The sequence below is a fragment of the Carassius carassius genome, chromosome 50 (assembly GCF_963082965.1).
Source record: "Carassius carassius chromosome 50, fCarCar2.1, whole genome shotgun sequence".
NCBI classification, from domain to species: Eukaryota; Metazoa; Chordata; class Actinopteri; order Cypriniformes; family Cyprinidae; genus Carassius; species Carassius carassius.
Window position 1 is genome coordinate 18,444,265 of NC_081804.1, and position 24,153 is coordinate 18,468,417.

The 24,153-nt window shown below is 38.5% G+C and overlaps 2 protein-coding genes across 2 annotated transcripts in view; one reads left to right on the plus strand and one right to left on the minus strand.

Moving 5' to 3' along the window:
- Positions 1 to 1,827: 1,827 nt before the first annotated feature.
- slc2a13b (solute carrier family 2 member 13b) lies at positions 1,828 to 20,595 on the minus strand. The gene is made up of 11 exons (XM_059546311.1): positions 20,444 to 20,595; positions 18,995 to 19,483; positions 18,757 to 18,916; positions 18,119 to 18,324; positions 16,525 to 16,633; positions 11,256 to 11,419; positions 11,044 to 11,164; positions 10,322 to 10,447; positions 8,841 to 8,959; positions 8,599 to 8,751; positions 1,828 to 2,489 (listed from the first exon to the last, which is right to left on the minus strand). Exons 2-11 carry the CDS (start codon positions 19,455 to 19,457, stop codon positions 2,275 to 2,277), a joined length of 1,836 nt encoding a protein of 611 aa, XP_059402294.1. The 5' UTR covers positions 19,458 to 19,483; positions 20,444 to 20,595; the 3' UTR covers positions 1,828 to 2,274.
- A 199-nt stretch (positions 20,596 to 20,794) lies between these two features.
- The window catches only part of lrrk2 (leucine-rich repeat kinase 2), a 53,250-nt gene continuing 49,891 nt past the window's right edge, over positions 20,795 to 24,153 (plus strand). Inside the window, exons 1-3 of the mRNA XM_059546312.1 lie at positions 20,795 to 20,961; positions 21,125 to 21,204; positions 22,049 to 22,146. Coding sequence (XP_059402295.1) covers positions 20,826 to 20,961; positions 21,125 to 21,204; positions 22,049 to 22,146 — 314 coding nt within the window. The 5' untranslated portion in view covers positions 20,795 to 20,825. The remainder of the gene's footprint in view (positions 20,962 to 21,124; positions 21,205 to 22,048; positions 22,147 to 24,153) is intronic.

A 24,153-nucleotide genomic window follows, 5' to 3' on the forward strand; every position in this document is an offset into this window, starting at 1 on the left:
GGATGATTAAGGGAATTTGGGCTTTGTTTTCCCTCCTCTATATTTCTGTTGTCCATGGCTGGATAATTTCATGTTTATAATCACGCTGGAGTGCTCAAAATTGTGAATATGAATCATGGGAATATACTTCAGAGATATTTTACTCATGAGAATTTCTAGGGGTGCCAATAATTGTGTCCAACGAGTATTTGAGAAAAACCTTTATTTCATAAGGATATTTCCCCCCCATTTTAAATTCTTATTATCCAATGAAAGGATACATCTTTGTGATTTTTTTTAATAAAAGATCAAAAGGATTAACAATGCAGCTGAATTTTCACAGCCTTCTTTGATCAGATTTACCAAGGGTGCCAATATTTTTGGCCGCGACTGTATCATGCTGAATATATAAATGTAAAAGTGACCATAAAATAAGCCTAGTATGAAATTTAGATGATTTTAAGCAAAGTGAATAAAATCTAATAAAATGAACTGAGAAAACTGAATGAGAGGGTGGTGGACCAGTGTCCAGCTCTGGTCTAAATGAGGGGTAAGATGTCAAAGAGGGTCAGATTGGGACAAGGCTGAACAGGTTTCAGCCAGACGGAGCCGAGACAACTCTACAAGAGACATACACAACCGGCTTCAGAAACTTTATTCATCTGAAAATCTACAAATACAGCATTGCACAGTTATCATCAGCAATTTCAGCTTCAAAGTCTTCTCAGGAACAACATCTAAACATTAAATGTGACTGAACTGCCTCAATTATTGACAGTTTGATACGGAGAACAGAAGTAATGAGAAAAGTACACTGAAAAAACAAATAGTGTATGATTCCACTAATCACAGAGAAACATCAAGTAATGCACCGAATTAAACATGATATATTTAAGTAGAAAGGCGGTTTTATTTTTGTAAAACATTCTCTAATAATTGTCCGTCTTAACTATAATATCTATATCATTAGGTTCATAAATGTTTAGAGTGTAGTGCCAGAGAAAAAGATATCAAAACTACTAAATAAGTAGAAAAAACATCACAAAACGAAGCTGCTTTATAATGTAAAATCATCATGTGATTCTACAGTTTGATTATTTCCATCAAATTAATCTTCAAGTCCACATACAAGGTCATCATTACTCCAACTGCAGCGGAAAAAAACATTTAATAACATTTAGTATTAAAAAAAATTAGTTGTTTTTTCTCCGCACAACACAAAGTAGACGGAAGCTCTACTAAAATCTATCAGTTACAGCAGAAAATTATTTTAACTTGTTCCCCAGTTTATAAAAATGAAAACACATAATAAAGCGTTATGTAATCTTGAAAAGCCACACTCTTGATATCACGGATACTCACTGAAATGTAGGAAATTCTGCTCTCTGGTTCCAAAGTGGCACAGTGCAGAGCTCCCAACTCCAAACGGGGCTAAAATATCAAACACTGCCAGCTTCATTCAACAATACCAGATCTACATCATCATCATCAGTCTCCACCACCACAAGCCTGCATCCTCAAACCACATCACAAGTCCACCTGAAGGAATAGTTCAGCCACAACTCTGCCATTATTTATGAGCAGTTTGTTGCTTTTTTTGTTTTGTTTTTTGTCACTGCATGGAAGCAAAATGTGATAGTTCACCCAAAAATGAAAATTCTGTCATTATTTACTCTCTCTCTCTCTCTCTCACACACACACACACACACACACACACACACGTTTGGAAGGAGGAGGAGGAGGGCAGAATTTGTGAGTGAATTATTCCTTTACTTCCAGGGTCAGACAGCGTGTGTCTAAAAGGAATCTTAATGTGAGGCACAAGGGCTTTAAAGAAAAAAAGAAAAGTTAAGGTTTTAAGGAGTTTTAATCATGAGATTATTTTCACTTTTGTGTAAAACATTCATTCGGAGGTTAGTAACAGAAGTTCTAGAAGATGAACGTAAAGCTCTGTACACCTTGAAAAGATCAAACTCTATTTGCTCTGTCTCCCAATAGTATAATAAAGTGTATGCACATGGGTCGCACTCCAGAGCACTTATTTGGATAGCAATCTCACTTCCTGATCTCATGAAGCCAGACAGCCTTTACTTAAGTAAACAACACGTTTGTCTCTAACACTACTCATCTGTACATGTGCAAATATAATCACCGCAGAAATATCTCATGTGCTTATCAAGCATCAACATAATTAAATTGACACGTTTACATTTTTGATACGAGTCAACTAGAACGTTGAATCTCTGGAATGGGAACCACAGCACCCCTCGCACCATGAATCATCTTCATCAGTATCTATTCATCATCAGTCAGGTCTTCTTCAGAGCGGTAGTCTCCTCCGTTTACCCGGGTGTAATGAACGCTCGGAGTGCCGCCGGCTCCACAGCTGCACAGCTGTCTCCCGAACAAAGGCTCGATCTCCTCCAGACGCAGACCCTTGGTCTCCGGCAGACAGCCCACCACAAACACAAAGCCCAGCAGAGCCAGGCCGGAGTACAGGAAGAACGCACCTGGGCAAAAGAGACATTCACACTGAAATAAATAATAATTATACCATTTTCTCATTTTCTATAGACACATTTTGGCAATAGTCCACATATACATGTAGATAATGTTCTGATTATTTATTTCCTGATTATTGTTCAATTGTGGCCAGGCTGGTTTTAGCTTCCTTTGATTAGAACAAACCCCTAAACCTAAGTATCAAGCATCGGTGAGTCTGTACTCACCATTTGTGCTATGGTTATAAATTATCCATGAACAACCAAATAGAACACCATATTAACCCCAAAACAATGCTCTTTCAGCTCACCAAAAACACTTAGAAGACCTTGGTAACAACTCTAGAAAAGCCTAGCAACTCCCTAGCAACCCTAGAGCGTCACGCTAGCAACCACCCAAACATCCCATCAAGTGCATAGCAACTACTCAGAAAAACCTAAGAACTGAATGACAACATGCTCAAAAAACATTAGTAACTTCCCACCTGGTATCAGAACCAATGACCCAAATGCTACCACTCAAACACTGTAACAACAACTTATTATCATCAACCAATAAAAGCATGCAGTCAACCCACCCAGAACTGAAACTGAACCACCCAGACCTAAAACTCTACAAACTGCATATCAATGTACATTAAACACTCAGAACTCCTTAGAAATTTTCCAACTAGAACCAAAGTCCTTTTAAGACAAGTCATGTCACTCGGCGGCCATCTTTGAAACACCTCTCGGGGATGCAAGTGCAACTCCCATCTCTTTGAATGGTGAAACATCCAATTTTTCAAAACTGTTCACTACGCTTATTATTAAATTTCATATTTGAAATCACCAAAGAAATCTGAAAACTAAAAACTATGAGATCGCCTTATCAACCACCTACAGTACCTTGATCCCTCTATCAACCCCAAAGCAACTCTGTCAACAACCCGAACACTGTAGCAACCTCTAGCAACACCCTCTCAACCACTCAGTACACTTAGATTTACATTTAATCATTTAGCAGACGCTATTATCCAAACATACTTAAAGAACAACCTAACTAGAACCCCGTTAACGGTTAAGCAACACTCTAGTAACAACCCCAACACCCTATATAATGCACAGCTACTCAACTCAACAACCTAGCAACTGTATAACACCACGTTTAAAGACACTCAGAACACCTAGCAACCTTAGAAATTGCCTGACAAACACCCAGGACACCCTAGCACCGACAAAATAATGCCCTAGCATCCACCAAGATCATTCAAGCAACAATCCCAACCAACCCAGCAACCACATACAGTAACAACATACATTCAACACAAAACATACAAGTAACCACCAAGAACTAGAAAACTGCATGGTTATGGGATTTAAATCCTGCCATGATTCAAAACTGAAAATACAGTTCTGAAAGGTTGAAACTAAGTGTTCGAAAACTCAAAATCTTACAAAAAAAAGTTTTGCAAGATCGAAAAATAAGATTTGCAAGCTTGCAAAATGTAAAACAAATAAAAATATCTATGCAAACGTTGTTTTTGAGATTTCCTTCTTCAGAACTGCAACATTTTTTTTACGATGTTGCGCAAAGAATTTTTCAGAGTTTCAGATTTGTCAGTGTTCTCCCACTGTATTAGATTGTTTTCCAGGTTTGAAACCTTGTAAATAGTGATCTGAAAACTGGTGTGCGAATGTGTGAATTTTTTTTTTGAAACTCTGAAAACAGAGCTTTGCAGGCTTGCAAAGTGGTAAAAAAATTACATCTCTTCAAACATAATTTTGTTTTTGAGTTTTCCCTCTTCAGAAGTGCAACACTCTTTTTTATGGTGTTGTGCAATCATTTTTTCAGAGTTTCGAATTTGTCACTGTTCTCCCAGTGTATAGTTTGCTTTCAAGATTTGAAACCTTGTAAATAGTGATCTGAAAACTGGTGAGCGAATAGGTGAAAAAAAGTTTTGAAACTCTGAAAACTGAGGTTCGAAAGGGCGAAACTTATTACATTACATTAGCACTCCTATTGCACCCACTTTGCGGAGATACGCCCACACAGTTGCGAGCTTGCGTCTCACGTGATTTGTGGCAGCGTTGTCACGCAGCTCTGCTCTGAAACTCTGAAACTCAGACTGAGCGAAAATGAAGCTTCGCAACCTCGCAACTAAAAAAAGCCTGGAGGGAGGGCCTTCTGCTCTTGGCCAATGCTTTGCTGTCTGCTGACGTACAGTCCAATCACAAGTCGTATTTACTGGAAAGGTGGGATTGACCGACTGCTCCGCCAATGACAAAAGCGCACAGGATACGCAAACAGAGAATGCACAGATTTCTGGCCACAAGGCGGTCCCGTCCCGGTCCAGTTCTAAAATAAAGGTTACCCACTTGTCGCTGAAATTCACCATACAATTGCCAGTAGCCACTGAGTTTACAACTGACATCACTATAGGCTATTTGTATTGAGACTTTATTTTAAAATCTATAGTTTGTAAAAAATAATAAAAAATAAACCTGAATTATAAAATATATATATATATATATAATATATATATACACTTATATATATATAACATAAATATATATATAATAAATATATAATGTTTAAAACATATGATAAACTATTTGTTCTGCACCACATGCTAAAATTGATACTGTGTGTGGGTGAAAGAGAGTGCTTTCTGCATTGAGGATATTCTGTAGTCTCAGACCTTCGTTTGGGTAAATCTTTACTGGATTGTCTGTACTCAATCCTTATCCATCTTCAAGAATCAGCTTAAAACACATCTCTTCCAAATGTATTTGACCTTCTAACTTTAACACTCACTATTCTTAAAAAAAAGAATAATATTAAGCTTTCTATTCTTTTGTATTCTATCGGTTTTCTTTTATTATACAATTAACAAAGGCAAAAAATGACCTCTCTAGCTTGCTCTATTCTTTTTCTATTCTATCTGTTATCAGTATTTCTTTATTATATTATTTAAAATCCTTTGTTACATGTAAGCTAACTGAGACTTGTTATAGCACTTGTATATTTGTTGTTTTTTATTGCTTCCATTGTCCTCATACGCTGTTTGTGACGGATTGAGAGAGGACAGAGCTGACATTTTGAGTCACCGACTTTGCAAAAACCCAACAAAAACACGTCCTAAGAGTCCAAAAGTATTTACTGCGCAATGAAGCTTGTTAGAATTAATAAATACAGTTAGAATGTCCTTATAATTTAAGCCATGAAAAAAAATGGTGTACGTTTATATTCATTGAACATTGATTATTGAGTATCAGCACGTGCGCGAGCACAAATGTGCTATTAATTTTATAGCTACAACAGTGCATAGGAGCGCAACTGCCCGAGCGCTTTGGAAAGAAGGAGAAAGCTACGCGTTTTTAGGCGCGACATGTGAACGGCCCTTAACACGGTGTTTTGTTCCTTGAATTCATCAGATTTTCAACGAATCAAGTGAGCCATAGATTCAACAGTCCATTCAAATGGACTCTTTTGTTTCCTTTCTAATAGAATCAGCCGTTTTGAACGAAAAGTTTGATTTGAACGATTCAATAAATAGCCTACTTAAAACCATGGTTTTGCTGTCACCTACTGGCGTTTTTATTGTCATCATTATTTATCAATGACAGGCCTAAACCAGACAAGGTGCAAGCACTAGCCTACTACCAGCACAAAAAAAATCATTGTAATCATTATGTGAAATTAGCTACAGGACCAACCCCCCGCCCCCCAAAAATGAAACTGAGTTGAGGAAAGTGAGTCGTTCTCTGAGGAAAGTGAGGTGAGTGTGTATACTGATGCACCGCCGGTCTATCAGTGGTAAACTCAGTGGCTACTGGCAATTGTATGGTGAATTTCAGCGACAAGTCGGTAACCTTTTTTTAAATTTTAGGACCGTTTATTTTGCGTATCCTGTGCGCTTTTGTCATTGGCGGAGCAGTCGGTCAATCCCACCTTTCCAGTAAATACGACTTGTGATTGGACTGTACGTCAGCAGACAGCAAAGCATTGGCCAAGAGCAGAAGGCCCTCCCTCCAGGCTTTTTTTAGTTGCGAGGTTGCGAAGCTTCATTTTCGCTCAGTCTGAGTTTCAGAGTTTCAGAGCAGAGCTGCGTGACAACGCTGCCACAAATCACGTGAGACGCAAGCTCGCAACTGTGTGGGCGTATCTCCGCAAAGTGGGTGCAATAGGAGTGCTAATGTAATGTAATAAGTTTCGCCCTTTCGAACCTCAGTTTTCAGAGTTTCAAAACTTTTTTTCACCTATTCGCTCACCAGTTTTCAGATCACTATTTACAAGGTTTCAAATCTTGAAAGCAAACTATACACTGGGAGAACAGTGACAAATTCGAAACTCAGAAAAAATGATTACGCAACACCATAAAAAAGAGTGTTGCACTTCTGAAGAGGGAAAACTCAAAAACAAAATTATGTTTGAAGAGATGTAATTTTTTTACCACTTTGCAAGCCTGCAAAGCTCTGTTTTCAGAGTTTAAAAAAAAAAAATTCACACATTCGCACACCAGTTTTCAGATCACCATTTACAAGGTTTCAAACCTGGAAAACAATCTAATACAGTGGGAGAACACTGACAAATTTGAAACTCTGAAAAATTCTTTGCACAACATCGTAATTTTTTTTTTGCAGTTCTGAAGAAGGAAATCTCAAAAACAACAAAATGTTTGCATAGATATTTTTATTTTTTTTACATTTTGCAAGCTTGCAAATCTTATTTTTCGATCTTGCAAAACTTTTTTTTGTAAGATTTTGAGTTTTCGAACACTTAGTTTCAACCTTTCAGAACTGTATTTTCAGTTTTGAATCATGGCAGGATTTAAATCCCATACATGGTGACATACTACATACTGTAACACCCTATTGAATGCATAGCTACCCAGAACAACCTTGCAACTGCATCAACCCAAACTCTAAAGCCTGGTTCACACGGGACGATTTTAAAATTGTCGGCCGATTTTCCAAACCTGAGAGACCCCACACACGGCGATAAAAAAATCCCGGGTCTAACAGTGTTGGTCGTACAGTGTGTGGTGTGCAGCCACACGGCAAAATCAACACATCACACACGAACCGATTTGACTCCCGAGCATTCCCAGGTCAGACGGGAAATCTCGCAAAATCCCTCGAGATCAAATGTGACTTCAGAGTAAATAATCATGGCGGACGAAGAGGATGCAGTGGCCATAATTTGTGCTTTGTTTGTAACCGAAAAAAAAACATAAGAAAAACAAGAAAAGGCGATGGTCAAAGAGGTGGAGACAAAGTCCTCCATCTCCGACGTCCACCGGACTTTCTGGTGCGCCATGCCGCCAGCTGTTTTGATTTTGTTTCCCGGTACTTCCTCGCCACCTCGTCACCTCGCTTTCTGATTGGCTACACGCCACAGTCCACAAGCTGCGTGATCGTTTGTCCTCGGGGGACACCACACACGAGATGAAATCGGGCCAAATAAATCCAACATGTTGGATATCCCCGATTTGAGATCGGAGCGGTCCCGACGTCCTTCCGAGCAGAGAAGAGCAGTCTTAACACACCACACACGGCAGGAATATCTGATCAGATTATTTTACGATAATCGGAGCATCCTTAAGATTGTCGGAAGGTGTCAATCGGGGCTAAAATCGGCCTAATTATCCTGCCGTGTGAACCAGGCTTAACACATCTGATCTGAAATCAAGTCCTTCAGGCTTATTTGAAAACTACATGAAAGTGAAAGTGACGTGACATTCAGCCAAGTATGGTGACCCATACTCAGAATTTGTGTTCTGCATTTAACCCATCCAAAGTGCACACACACAGCAGTGAACACACACCCGGAGCAGTGGGCATCGTTTATGCTGCGGCGCCCGGGGAGCAGTTGGGGGTTCGGTGACTTGCTCAAGGGCACCTCAGTTGTGGTATTGCCGGCCCGAGACTCAAACCCACAACCCTAGGGTTAGGAGTCAAACTCTCTAACCACTAGGCAATGGTTTGTGTGTTGGAGCAGGGTTGGAACAAAACTCTGCAGATATCCCGTCCTCCAGGTATTGAGTTTGACGTCTCTGGCCTAGTGAGTACAAACCACTGGGAATCTGTACAGTAAATACTGTTATGGTGATCAGGGTTGTGTGCTGTGTTGTACCATAGTATGTCAGGAACTGGGCCACATGGAGGAAGGTCAGGGACACGAGGACATTACAGATCCAGTTGACTCCAGCAGAGCAGGCGTTCCCTGTGCTCCGAGCCCACAGCGGATAGATCTCAGAGTTCACTGTCCATGGCATAGGACCCATACCTGCTCCAACACACAACCTCACATCAGACATCAAGCTTTAAGGTCATTAACAGTTACTTTAAGCTCCGGTGAACTGAGTGAACTCTCACCTGGGGCAAAGAAGGCCAGATACAGAATGAGACCCAGCAGAACAATCCAGGAGTAAGATGTTGGGCAATAGTTATAGGCCCAGAATACACCTAAACTCTCTTGTGTGCCATTGGAACACCTCAATGAACATGAACAAGACGAGACTTAATGGAACATTTAGGTTAAAATTATATTTATAAATCATAAGCAAAGAAGCGCACTTTGGCATAAAAAAACCCATTCCTTATTATGGAAACTGTAAGCTAGCGGTTGAAATGGGTACCTCAAAAATATCATCAAAAAGTTGATTTATTTCACTAACTCCATTTAAAAAGTGAAACTTGTATATTAGATTCATTCATTACACACAGACTGATATATTTAAAATGTTTATTTCTTTTAATTTTGATGATTATAACTGACAACTAAGGAAAGTACCAAATTCATTATCTCAGAAAATCAGAATATTGTGAAAAGGTTCAATATTGAAGACACCTGGTGCCACACTCTAATCAGCTAATTAACTCAAAGCCCCTGCAAAGGCCTTTAAATGGTCTCTCAGTCTAGTTCTGTAGGCTACACAATCATGGGGAAGACTGCTGACTTGACAGTTGTCCAAAAGACGACCATTGACAAGGAGGGCAAGACACAAAAGGTCATTGCAAAAGAGGCTGGCTGTTCACAGAGCTCTTAATTGGCAAGCAAACTCGCCTGACCTTAACCCCATAGAAAATCTATGGGGTATTGTGAAAAGGAAGATGCGATATGCCAGACCCAGCAATGCAGAAGAGCTGAAGGCCACTATCAGAGCAACCTGGGCTCTCATAATCCCTGAGCAGTGCCACAGACTGATCGACTCCATGCCACGCCACATTGCTGCAGTAATTCAGGCAAAAGGAGCCCCAACTAAGTATTGAGTGCTGTACATGCTCATACTTTTCAGTTGGCCAAGATTTCTAAAAATCCTTTCTTTGTATTGGTCTTAAGTAATATTCTAATTTTGAATTTGGGATTTTCCTTAGTTGTCAGTTATAATCATCAAAATTAATAATGAAATAAACATTTGAAATACATCAGTCTGTGTGTAATGAATGAATATAATATACAAGTTTCACTTTTTGAATGGAATTAGTGAAATAAATCAACTTTTTGATGATATTCTAATTATATGACCAGCACCTGTATAGTTAACATTTGAGGCTTAATGCTTCAGAGAAGCAATAAAAGTTTTTCAGTTTCAGAGTTTTCAGCTTGTTCATTTTTTTATATAGAAATATGGAATGCAGTTGCTTCAAACATTGGTATAAACATCATTGAGTGTAAAATGTGATAATCGTAATTAATAATCACAATTTCAAGTGAATAATCGACAATTAGGATTTAATCATAATCATGCAGCCCTACCTGCAAGTTAAAAATTTGAAGTATACTACAAATGCACATTCAATACAATTAAGTGCACTTCTTTTCACAAGGGCAGAGATATCTATAGATGTATTACCTGCCCGCTGCAGCTGCCCCAGTGTTGGCCGCATCCACAGGCATACATGAGGACTCAATCACCACTGTGCCATTCTTCCCATAACAGAAACCACAATCTGGATTCAACATGCAGGATTCACAGAACCTTCAGTGTAGAGACAGAAACAAACTCCAGTCACACTTGTGCGCTAGATTTATATACATCCAGAGTTTATGGAGTGCGGCTGTCAGACTCCTGAAGTAAAAAATCCCTTTCATTTTTCCACAGAGAGATTCATTTTAATAAACAGTTACATATAAACCTTTAAAATCACAGCTCAGAGATTGTTAAAGAGATTCACACCAATATGAAAATTCTGTCATTTACTCACACTAAAACTACTATATAACTTCACAACATTTTCATGTGGAATATCCCTTTAAGCGAATATATAAGCTTCAGTAAGAGCCACAAGTAAGTGTGATTTACTGATTAATAGTGTAAGTCCCGCTAAATAACTACACTTCCCATAATCCCTTGCTGTTACCACAGAAACAGAAAAAGCCAGAAGAGCTCAGCAGCGTATTTTAGATGATATAATTAAGTCTCTTACAGTCTCTAACTACTTTTGTATTTGCATATACTTATCTTCAAATATATTGTATAGTATTTTCATTGTCTTTTATTTTTTCTTATTTGCATAGTCCTTATTCTGGTAAAAATACATAGGTCAATCTAGACTACTAAAAGACAAAACTCACCCATATGTAATGCAGGTGGAGTTGTGGAGGGAGGGGTCATTGGGGTGAAAGGTCACGGGTGGAGAGGCCTGAGCCGTAAGCATGAAACCCGCAGCGAGAACCATCAGACTTGCAGCAGTACCTGAGTGATTCACAGCACATCGCCATTACAGCACTACATACTTCAGTCTGTTAGTCAGAACCTGTGTTCATGGCTGTGTCTGAATCATCACCTAGTATGCTGCCCAGAGTCAGCTTCCTGCGGCCCACCCTATCCACGAGCCACACGCCTAATAGAGTAAACAGGAAGTTGGTGAAGGCTGTGGCAGAAGCCAGCCAGATGGCCATCTGATCATTCTGTACTCCAGACATCTGCAGTATGGTGGCGCTGTAGTACCTGCAGTGTTCAGAGAGATCATTTGATTCTCTTAAAATAGACAGTACTGTTGTGAGTCCTAGGTAATGTTCAAAACTGAATGCTACCACATTAATGATGCCGTTTCCACCGTGTGGACTATGTGTTATAATGTAGATAGTATACACACTAATTTTGAAAGTTTACACTGTTGTTTCACATACTTTGAGAAAAGTCTTAGGCCGGCGACACACTGGATGCGTGGCGCAAGCGTCTCAGACGCGTGGCGTGTCAGTTTTTAATTCGACTCCCATGTTAACAGGTTAGAGCTTGCAGACTGCCTGCGTGAGACTCGCGTCTCAGGCGCGGCTCGAGCCGCGCGGAAAACGTGTGCATGCTAGAAATAGAACCGACGCCTATTTTTACCGTGACACGCGCGCGTGTTGGAAGCGTTTCCAGGCAAAATATAATAGGAAAATATGTTTATGTCATTTTGTACACAAATACATATTAATTCATGACATTTTGATATTTAAAAGTCTGTAGGTTGATAGAAATTCAGATATAAATGTTATTTTAAAAATAAATAATTATCAATTTTTAAATATTGCACCTGTCCATTTTCCCGTCAATACTGTTGACGGTGTCCTTTATCAGTAGGCGTAGGTGTGTAAAAAAAAGTTGATATTGTTGTCATGAAGACAAGAGCCTGGTCTGTCGGCGGTCTCCCGCTATGTCACCTACAGCAGCAGCAGCGCGCCAGCGCCGCGTCAGGCACGATTCTGGTGTGTAAAGACACAGAAAACGCGAAGCATCTGCCACGCTTCTGGGACGCTTCTGGCACGCAGCAGAGACGCCACGCAGCCAGTGTGTCACCGGCCTTACAATTCTGAAAACTGTGATTAAAAAAAAAGTCAGAATTGTAAGAATAAGTTTACATCTCACAATTCGGTTTTTGTTTCCACCACGGAATAAAAAAAATTGAGAATTAAATTGCAACTTTTTTTTCTCACAATTCTTTTTTTTTTTTTTTTTTTTTTAATTGCGAGAAAAAAGTCAGAATTGTAAAAAAAAGTTGCAATTTAATTCTGAAATAAACTGTAGTCTTAAAATCACAGCGAGTACGATAAAGATAGCAAAAACAACCACAACAACGTTGACCGGGGATGCACTCTGGCCGATGTTGATACCATCTTTAACAAACAACAATTGTACACTTAAGATACCGATATAATGTATATGTCACTTGCCCACTTATTTAACTTTTATCATTAAAACATTTTATTTTGATCATGCTTTTGCATTAGCAAAGTTCTAAAGAACATGCATTAAGGTATATTAGCTAGTTTATTGCTGATGGCATTAAATTAAATAAATAAATAAAAAAACATCTGATAAATACTGATGGCTGATACATTGGTGCATCTTAAACGATAACTATGAAGTTGCAATTATCATTCTAATGCTATGAGAACAGCAAAGTCCACATTACAGCAATAATAATAACGCCACAGATGAAAGATAGCTTTGGAATCACTTTGAGAATTATTTTTCTAACTGATGAATGATAAAAAATATTGACAGCCAATTAGAGTCCACCTGACTTTAAAGGTATTGAGTAAATGGCAAACAACAAAATGACAGCACACACTTAATGACAAACAGAACGTTGTTGTGTGGTGTTGTGAACGCTAATATACTTATCCAGGAGTAAAAGCAAAAAAACATCCTGAGCCTGAACTTTTTTTCTGAAGGGGCAGCACATGCAAAGCACGCAGTGACTGTGGCAACTTTAACATTTGAAAGGATACTATGGAAAAGTTATCGCTTTCTTTATTCAAACTGATTTTCTTCTTCATGAATAGATGGTTGCCCTGAAGAAATGAAAGCTGCATCATACACTTGGAAAATTATGAGCTATATCACTGTTTATCGACAATGTGTAACAATACACTTAGCTAATGAGATGAGACAAAATACAGATACTTGGTTCACTAGAACAAGACAATATTTGAATACTATTTTTAAGAAATTTTCAATGACAAAATATTTGTCTTTTAATTACAAAAAGTAAAAAGCAGTTGTATTTAAAAAATATTTTAACTAATCTAGGACTGTAACTAATGATTATTTAGGTAATCAAGTAATCTACGGATTATTTTGACAACTGAGTAATATGACGTTTTTTATTAACCTAAGTAAACAAGGTTTGTAGAAAGATTATTTATATATAAACTAACAATTGTCATTAGGACATGTCCCCAAAACCTTCAAACTGGCTGTTATTAAGCCTCTCATCAAAAAACCACAACTTGACCCCAAAGAACTAGTTAATTATAGACCAATCTCGAATCTCCCTTTTCTGTCCAAGATACTAGAAAAGGTGGTATCCACACAATTATATTCCTTTTTAGAGAAAAATGGTATATGTGAGGATTTCCAGTCAGGATTTAGACCGTATCATAGTACTGAAACTGCTCTTCTTAGAGTTACAAATGATCTGCTCTTATCATCTGATCGTGGGTGTATCTCTCTATTAGTTTTATTGGATCTTATTGCTGCGTTTGACACAATTGACCACAACACTCTTTTGCATAGACTTGAATACTTTGTTGGCATCAGTGGAAGTGCATTAGCATGGTTTAAATCGTACTTATATGACCGCCATCAGTTCGTAGCAGTGAATGAAGATGTATCCTATCGATCACAAGTGCAGTATGGAGTACCTCAAGGCTCAGTACTAGGGCCGCTACTCTTCAAGCTTTATATGTTACCCTTGGGAGATATCATCAGGAAACATGGTGTTAGCTTTCACTGTTATGCTGATGATACTCAGCTCTATATTTCTTCGCAGCCCGGTGAAACACACCAATTTGAAAAACTAATGGATTGCATAGTCGATATAAAAAACTGGATGAGGAGTAATTTCTTACTGCTAAATTCTGAAAAAACAGAGGTGTTAATTATAGGACCTAAAAACTCTGCTTGTAATAACCTAGAACACTGTCTAAGACTTGATGGTTGCTCTGTCAATTCTTCATCATCAGTTAGGAACCTAGGTGTGCTACTTGATCGCAATCTTTCCTTAGAAAGCCACGTTTCTAGCATTTGTAAAACTGCATTTTTCCATCTCAAAAATATATCTAAATTACGGCCTATGCTCTCAATGTCAAATGCAGAAATGTTAATCCATGCATTTATGACCTCAAGGTTAGATTATTCTAATGCTTTATTGGGTGGTTGTTCTGCACGCTTAGTAAACAAACTACAGCTAGTCCAAAATGCAGCAGCAAGAGTTCTTACTAGAACCAGGAAGTATGACCATATTAGCCCGGTCCTGTCAACACTGCACTGGCTCCCTATCAAACATCGTATAGATTTTAAAATATTGCTTATTACCTATAAAGCCCTGAATGGTTTAGCACCTCAGTATTTGAATGAGCTCCTTTTACATTATAATCCTCTACGTTCGCTACGTTCTCAAAACTCAGGCAATTTGATAATACCTAGAATATCAAAATCAACTGCAGGCGGCAGATCCTTTTCCTATTTGGCGCCCAAACTCTGGAATAACCTACATAACATTGTTCGGGAGGCAGACACACTCTTGCAGTTTAAATCTAGATTAAAGACCCATCTCTTTAACCTGGCATACACATAACATACTAATATGCTTTTATTATCCAAATCCGTAAAATGATTTTTAGGCTGCATTAATTAGGTAAACCGGAACCGGAAACACTTCCCATAACAACCTATGTACTTGCTACATCATTAGAAGAATGGCATCTACGCTAATATTAGTCTGTTTCTCTCTTGTTCCGAGGTCACCGTGGCCACCAGATCCAGTCTGTGTCCAGATCAGAGGGTCACTGCAGTCACCCGGATCCAGTACGTATCCAGACCAGATGGTGGATCAGCACCTAGAAAGGACCTCTACATCCCTGAAAGACAGCGGAGACCAGGACAACTAGAGCCCCAGATACAGATCCCCTGTAAAGACCTTGTCTCAGAGGAGCACCAGGACAAGACCACAGGAAACAGATGATTCTTCTGCACAATCTGACTTTGCTGCAGCCTGGAATTGAACTACTGGTTTCGTCTGGTCAGAGGAGAACTGGCCCCCCAACTGAGCCTGGTTTCTCCCAAGGTTTTTTTCTCCATTCTGTCACCGATGGAGTTTCGGTTCCTTGCCGCTGTCACCTCTGGCTTGCTTAGTTGGGGTCACTTCATCTACAGCGATATCGTTGACTTGATTGCAAATAAATGCACAGACACTATTTAACTGAACAGAGATGACATCACTGAAATCAATGATGAACTGCCTTTAACTATCATTTTTGCATTATTGACACCGTTTTCCTAATGAATGTTGTTCAGTTGCTTTGATGCAATGTATTTTGTTTAAAGCGCTATATAAATAAAGGTGACATTGGCAAAGTTTGATAAATTATTTATGTTACAAATCTAGTGAGATAAATCTAGATGAAATCTAGAAGAACGTTAATTCAAATTCACAGCTTATACAAAGGAAGAGTTTAGCCCCTTTCACACATACAGTCTTCACTGGTAAATTAAGTTACTAATTATTAAGTTACCATTAATAGATCATTTGTGAACAGGACCTTTTCAAAAATCCCAGTAAAATTGTTCTGGCAATCATATGGTTCTTATGGAGATGACATGATAACTCTGAGCTGTTTACAAAGCTCCACTGCTTTATAACGAGCTTATCTATGTAAATATGCGCTAGAGGGACATCTTTGATCATTTCACCTAACAGCTTTTTGTTGCACTTCTGCATTCATCAGGTCTGCGACTCTGCTACTGTATACTATTATGCCCATCTCATATTTATAAAAGCAAAACATTCTGATTGGCTAGTAATGTTAGTTTGGTTGAGAGTGAAAGCTGCTACTCTCATACCATCGGTAGACTAACTCTTGGACTCGAAAGTGATAATGAACAAGATTTAATTTTTTTTTAAATCTAGGATTTTATTGATTTTTTTCACAGCCAAACGCTGCACGCCGGAAATCGGAGAACTTACAGCCATGCTTATCGTGACAGTTATTGTTCTTAGTGTGACCAGGTCTGAGTCATATGGATAAAGTGCTGATAAAGTCAGATGTGTTCTGGTGACTTACATGACTGTATTGATTCCTGAGAGCTGCTGGAACATCTGTAGGCCACAACCCACGATCAGAGCACGCCGCGCTGGAGCGAACGTCAGGATACGCCACAACACTGGACCCTCTGGAAGATGAGCATTAATACATCCATCAATTAAAATTATACAAAGAGTTTACACATTTTTGGCAAACTAATTTCTAGTTATTTATGATTACTTGATTAGGGTTTTTAAAATAATTTTGATTCTGGTTCACTACTGATAAATTTCCTTAGAAAAAGACATGAAAGCATAACTCTAACTTCAGGTTCAATTTCTGGTGGTGGTGGAAACCCTGAAGTCAGCACTGTGTGTGTGTGTTGTGACGTCTGCATGATCTAGGGGTTGCACGACTACTGATTTCTACTAATCGATTTTTATTTAAAAAATGGTTCATGCTACTGTAAATGAAAATACATTAAATTGTTTTGTTTATTTATCAATAAACGCTAATTAATTCATAGCTTTATGCAACAATTACATTTATAAATTGTCAAAACTATTTTGACATTACATATTTAAATTTTCATGTAACAGTATCTGTATTTGTGTCTGTAACAATCACAACATTGTTTGTATCTGCATTCGGATACAACGTCGTACAGTACTTGATAAGACCGTTATGGCTATCTTTTTTTCATAGTTATCACTGAACAACTTATGCTGTGTTAAACTAAAATAATTATTTATTTCTAAAATAATATTTATCATGCAAGCAGATAGATGACATGACAAACGTTTAGTGATCATTTAAACACGACTGAATCCATTCAATGCGCACATTTTCATTACATTAACTATTTAAGCAAGTCTTAATGTTTAGTGAACTTCACTAAACAAATGTGCGTGCGCCGCGCAAACCAGCAAAAGATAAAGATTCAAACATGTAGGCCAAATAGAACTGAGAGAGAACTGATTTGTTTTTTGATTGCTGTATGATTGGTGAGCGCGCTGTGCTTAATCCATTCATTCGTATCATATCGTAGCCTAAGGTTTTAAAGCATTGCCTTTTAAATATATACAATAGAACGAGTATGATGTATTATTATAGGTAATATTATTCTTGCCAAGCTCTGATTTCTGAGAGATGCACGGAGAGACAACAGCGATGCTGTGTTTGATTTGCGCTCTTTTCATTCATAAAGTTTACATTCATTCACTTCACACTCGTGACTTTAGAGGTCTGTGTATAATATTGCGCTGATCCCCTGGTTCACCTGTTATCTAGCAAACTCCGGACTGTGCCAGCTTCAGCCGAGTATTCAGGCAGAATTATTCCTTGTCTCTTATTCATTTTTGAAGCCATTATCCGTGCCATTCAGAATAAGGTATTCGACTTCAGGCACACCCCTAATTACATCTTTTAATTTTACATGCAACATAGATAAGGTCATAGAAAGTAACAGCTACACGCAGTATTGTAATCCTAAAATTCACGTCGTACTTGCAAACTCTTTGTACGCATTATGGTTAACGAATGCTCGAGTAGTCGATTGTTTCCGACAGCGCCGACTAGTGGTTGAAGTAGTCAATCACTCGACTAGTCTATACAAGCCCTAGCATGATCTCACCACCAGCATCAATCTTCTCCTCCTCAATGCTGCTCCGAATGCTCTCATACTCCACATCCACATTTACACCGCCACGGATCCGACTGAGCACCAGCCGAGCATTCTGGGTATCTCCTTTCTGCAGGAGCCAGCGAGGACTCTCCGGGAGGAAGAGGAACCCCAGGAACTGCAGCGCAGCAGGAACAACTGACAAACCCAACATATACCTATACACCAACACAACAATGATTCAAAAACCAGCTCATTATGAAGCACAACTGTACCTCATTTTTATCTCACATTCACATTCTCTGCCTTTCCTGCAGAATGTCTGAATACGTCTATTTTTTTATAATATTTGTAGTTTTATATAAATGTTTTGCTTTATATTTAGATATAAGTTATAAGTATGCAAGTACATGAGCCATGAGTCATGAGCGGCATGAGCCACTGGATTCATTTTTTAATCTATTTTGTATTAGTATCGACTATTAAATATTATTTGCATATATTTTATTTAAAAATAAATTATTGAATTATTAATTTATTTGTAATAAATTATTTTACTTATTGGGTTGCAGCAAAAATATACCAGTAGATAAAATGCAATCTGAAAAAGAAGGTTGAAACTGTTTTTATGCAGGTAAAACTGTCCTCACCTCCAGCCATCTTGGGGGAGGTAGCTAAAGACCCCGTCCACCACGCTAGCTATGAACTGCCCACCGGTGATAAACAGGGTGTTAATGGTGACCAGCTGACCTCGGAGTTCAGAAGGTGAAACCTCAGCGATGTAGACCGGCACGGTCATAGATGCAATTCCTAAAACACAGGACATAAAAACTGATAAGGCACACAAACTGAATTCAAACAGTTTTACATACACCGTATAAGGGTTACCTATCCCGAGCCCAACCGTAAGCCTCCCACACAGAAGAACCTCTTTGTTTTGTGCGACGCTCAGGATGATTCCTCCAGCAGAGAAGATGAAGCTGGCGAGCAGTATACAGATTCTCCGGCCGTAAAGTCCGTTGAGATACCCTCCAGCCAGAGAGGAAACGGCCGCGGCGCCAACAGTGATGGACACCAGCAGCTCCTGCCATAAAGAGCTGAGGTTCATCTCCCTCTTGAGCAGGAGCATGGCTCCAGACACCACTCCTGTGTCATAGCCAAACAGGAACCCACCCAGAGCCGAGAAGAACGCCAGGGTGTAGACGAAACATGGCGAGCCACGCTGGACAGAGCGGGTCTGACGTGTGGACGTGGACGAATCATGTTCTCGGTCGCTGGCCTGGACATCAGACGGCGTCTTTATCAAGCTCCTCTCGTCCTCAACTCTCCGGTCTCCTATCAGCTCTTCCATTCTCCACAGCGTATGCACATTGTCTCCTAAATCACAAAGGAAACACCTTGAGATCATCACATGATCAACATTAACAAAAGCCACGTAACCCAACCCTGCATGACTATTTTGGAATTGCACACCCTTCAAACAATCTGCAAATCAAATACTGGAGGTCATATGCTAAATCTTTCAACATATAGAGAATCTTATAACACATGCACTGTACAGAAAAATAAATATGATTTAGTGGAAAATATCATAGAAACACTAGGTTAATTTAACAACACGTTCTGCTAGCAGTGATTCGGGAGCGAATTGTTCTTTTGAATCGGTTCTGTCTAATGACTCAGCTGAACCTATTGGCAATTTTGTTTGTGAATCACTCGTTTGTCATTATTTATACAAAGCATTTTAAGATATCATGGTGGAATACAGTGTATTGTAACATACAGGCACACGTTTAAGTGCCACACGGCGGATGTCTGAGTTCAGTGAATCAGTGAATCAATTTCGGATTCGGTTCGCTGAAAAGAGCCATTCAAACGAACCGATTTTCCGGTCTAATCGATTAGACTTCACGGGTCTAACTTACGTCACAGATCCCAAATATAAAAACGACTCTATGCCTCAAGCTAGCGAAATCGCCTCATTTTGTGTGTTGTACAGTGTAAAATGTTTCATCGACTGTTAACGAAGCGATATCTCACTTCTACGTACGCATGCATTAGCTACAACAAAATACATCGGAATTAAAAAGTGTTGCAAAAAACATTGTACGTTTAGATGAATGCTTCTGAAAGCTTATTTTATTTTTATATTCATACTCTTATTACATTGTTTCATAAAACATGAAAATGCACAACTTCCTCTATGTGCACAGACATCTACAGTAGCAATAGCTAACGCGTTTTTAAAAAAAAAAAAAACATTCGCGTCTCACATACATCTATATGCACGTGAGTAGCTTCAAATAGATATATTTTCGTTCTCTTCTTGTAACCTACCAGCAAGACGCTTTCCTCTGTGCCTTTGCTTTGACGGGGACTCGGACGTCCTTCCTTTTCTTCTGGCTTTCACTCTGTTGTGCTCAAACAGGAAGTTTGTGAATTGTTGCAGTCATATGATTCATAACGCAGCGCCGATCTTCAGCCTCGTGCATGACCGAGATTTCTTCTTTTCTACGCCGAGAGTGAAATCGGGAACTACAGCCCAGTCATATCAGTCTTTACTCTATCATAATTCATGTTCTGCTTTGCATAAATATGGCAGAACAGCTCGCGCGCTGTGAGACAGATGATGACCTGCAGCAGCAACATTGTGTCCACATGGTCAGTGAGTATCAGAAGCTGCTTTAAACTCGTGTTTGATGCCAGATAATAGAAGACCATGGCTGATAAAGAGGAGCTAGGGATCAGGCTGAAGAAGCTGCTGGTGAGGTTGAACCTTCAAGAGGGGAAGCAGTTGGGCACCATGGTCCAGATTATGCAAGACCTGCTGTTCCTGTCCCATACGGAGCACTGTGGTAAATAATGAGTCATGACCACTGAAAATGTGTTGATATTTCTGATGCATGTCTTAATATTTTCATTGACAGCTATACAGACGTTAACCCCCCTCTGTGTGCTTTATCCAGTGGGACATCTGCTCAGATATTTTTAGACCTGTGTTCTTCTTTTGTCCTGCAGTTGAGCTGTTTGCTGATCAAAACGTCCATATGCCTCTGATTCTGGTATTATCATCGCATTTTAACAACAAAGTTCAGCAGGTAGTTATCTTTTATATTGCCTGCACACATTTCCTGGCAAATGCTTATTAGTTTATCCAAAAATCTAACATCCTGTCACCATTTGAGTGCCCTCCCTTCTGTGTTGTCCCGAACCATTTGACTTAGGAAAAGGGAGATATTTAGAATAATTTTCATGCTGCTTGTTGTCATATAATTGAAGTGAACAGGGACTGAGACTATCAATCTCAAAATGATAAAAAAAGCACCTTTGAAATAACACGAAGGTTGTTCATTTGCTCGTCATTTGCACAGTTTGTGAGTTCATGTTTTTTCCAAGTTTTCAGACATTTTGAATTTAAGTCATAATTTATTGAAAATCCCGTTTGTCCTTGAGCACACTCATTACAGTGCCCAAAAAACTGTTTTTATTTCCGTAAACAGCTTTAAATGAACACTTTTTAAAAGAACTCTATTATTATTATTATTATTATTATTGTTGTTGTTGTTATTATTATTATTATTAGTGAGAAGAAACTATTTCTTTGAAGAAATTTTCTTTGGCTGTTAAAGGATCTTAATAGTTGCCATTGTTTCATTTTAAGAGTGCATGTTCAAATATTAAAAATCATATTTGAAATTAATGATAATTATTTGTTAAAAGTTAATAAAATAAAAATTTGATTAAATATACATTGAAAAGATTATGTATATTAAAATGGTATGAAACTATATTTTATATTCAATAATAATAATAATAATAACCGTTTAAATTTGTACAGTTTCTTGTAAAATCTTTTTTCCTGTAAATTGAATTGAAGTGTTTTATTGACTCAGAAAAGTGATTTAGGCTATAGTGAAGTGTGATATACTGTTCTCGTCACAGGTAGGCTGGTCTCTGCTCTGTCGTCTGATGGAGATCTGTCCCGACACTCTGGACAGTCTGGCCAACCCTGATGAATATGAGTTTACTGAGGTGCACAAGTGAGTTTATGAGCCTGTATGGGCTCCTGTTTATATAGTATAGTGCATTGTACTATTGTTTATTATATAGTTATTTCTATAGCACTTTTCACATTATACTAAAGAAAGAGTGCCTTAGAAAAACTCTCTTTGTGTAAAAGTATATACGAAGAAATATTGGGTGGTAACGAGACTCCTTAAGGAATTCTGGGCTGTCACATACAAACAAATAAGTGAACAATTTTTACAAAGTATTCCTACACACACACTTGAGCACATGTAATTTCACTGCACAGTATGGTGGGTTGTATTTTTTATGTTTTATCATTATACATTATATTGTATATAAATAATATATACTATTATTATTATAAATATTATAGAAATTCATGTGAAATGCCAATAGTAAAAATGCAGGCACAATGCAAAGATGATGGCAGGTAAGGCAGCGAAATGTGGATCTGAGTTTAATAGGTGCTTTTAAACTTTGGAATGGAAATTAAAAACACATATAAATAAATATAAAGATGTTAGTGGAAGAAAAGCATATATAAAGAAAAAGTGAAAAGTAAAATTGCTAGGAAGGCTTAGAGGAGCCATTTAAAGGGGTCATATGAGGTTGCTAAAAGAGACAAACACAATAAAACCCATTATAAACCAGGCAGTTGTTGCATCCAGTGGGAACATAATTACTGATTATAATAACTTATACTGCCTTTTTATGCGTTGCGTATCGTGCTGCGATACAATCATGTCTGCATTTGTGATTGGAGAAATGACAAAAAAAACAAGTGCTACTCTACACTGCTCAAAACTCACATTTGAATCATCAGTGGCAAAATCTTTACACATGAAAACATACTTACTGACTGTGAGTCAGCATTATTTGTCAGAGCACAGGCATTGTGGACTACTCTACCAGGAAACAGTCCTCGTCCTCAGTAAAATGTGTTGCACACATCTGTATATTTGGGTTGAACTGTTCTGGAACAGTGTTGTAAATACAACTTAACCACTGATTTCTAGTTGTGTCCTCTTTTGGAAGGCCAAACAAAGTAGTTTAACTTTCATAACAAAACACACAGCGTCTTCACAACACGGTGGCAGCGACAGTAACATACTACAGAGAGAATAAAAGTTGTGCCTTCTTTCAATGCATGACCATTTGGGGAGGTGTTATGCAAATCCCACTCAGTGACGTAGATGTGGGGGCATGTTTAAAAAAAAGTGGTTTAGGAGGGCTTGGACGAATCTTAACTTTCATAAAGAATATCTCTTTGGGTTTGAGACTTTAGTCTTTGCAACTTTAGGGATCTTATGTATTCATGAACAGCTTGTAACACTCCAAAGAGAAAGGAAAACTTAAAATCGCATCATATGACCTCTGAAGGCGCAGTGCAGTGTATTTATGAATGCATTGGGGCATCCAGCCAAAAGTATATTGTAATAATTCAAGTCTCAAATTTGAATGAATGTGTGAACCTAAAACATGTTATGTAACTTAAATATTTATGAGAAGGAAGAATGTAGAGCTGATCTTACAAGGACACTGTACAAGTACAAGGGCTCAGGACCGAACCCTGTGGCATACCATAGTATTAAATTACAAGAGGTCCTGTTTTCTGTTTTTACCAATTCAAAGAAAGGATTTTTAGAAATCTTGGCCAACTGAAAAATATGAACATGAAAAGTATGAGCATGTACAGCACTCAATACTTAGTTGGGGCTCCTTTTGCCTGAATTACTGCAGCAATGTGGCGTGGCATGGAGTCGATCAGTCTGTGGCACTGCTCAGGTGTTATGAGAGCCCAGGTTGCTCTGATAGTGGCCTTCAGCTCTTCTGCATTGCTGGGTCTGGCATATCACATCTTCCTCTTCACAATACCCCATAGATTTTCTATGGGGTTAAGGTCAGGCGAGTTTGCTGGCCAATTAAGAACAGGAATACCATGGTCCTTAAACCAGGTACTGGAAGCTTTGGCACTGTGTGCAGGTGCCAAGTCCTTTTGTGCTCTAAAACTTCCTGGT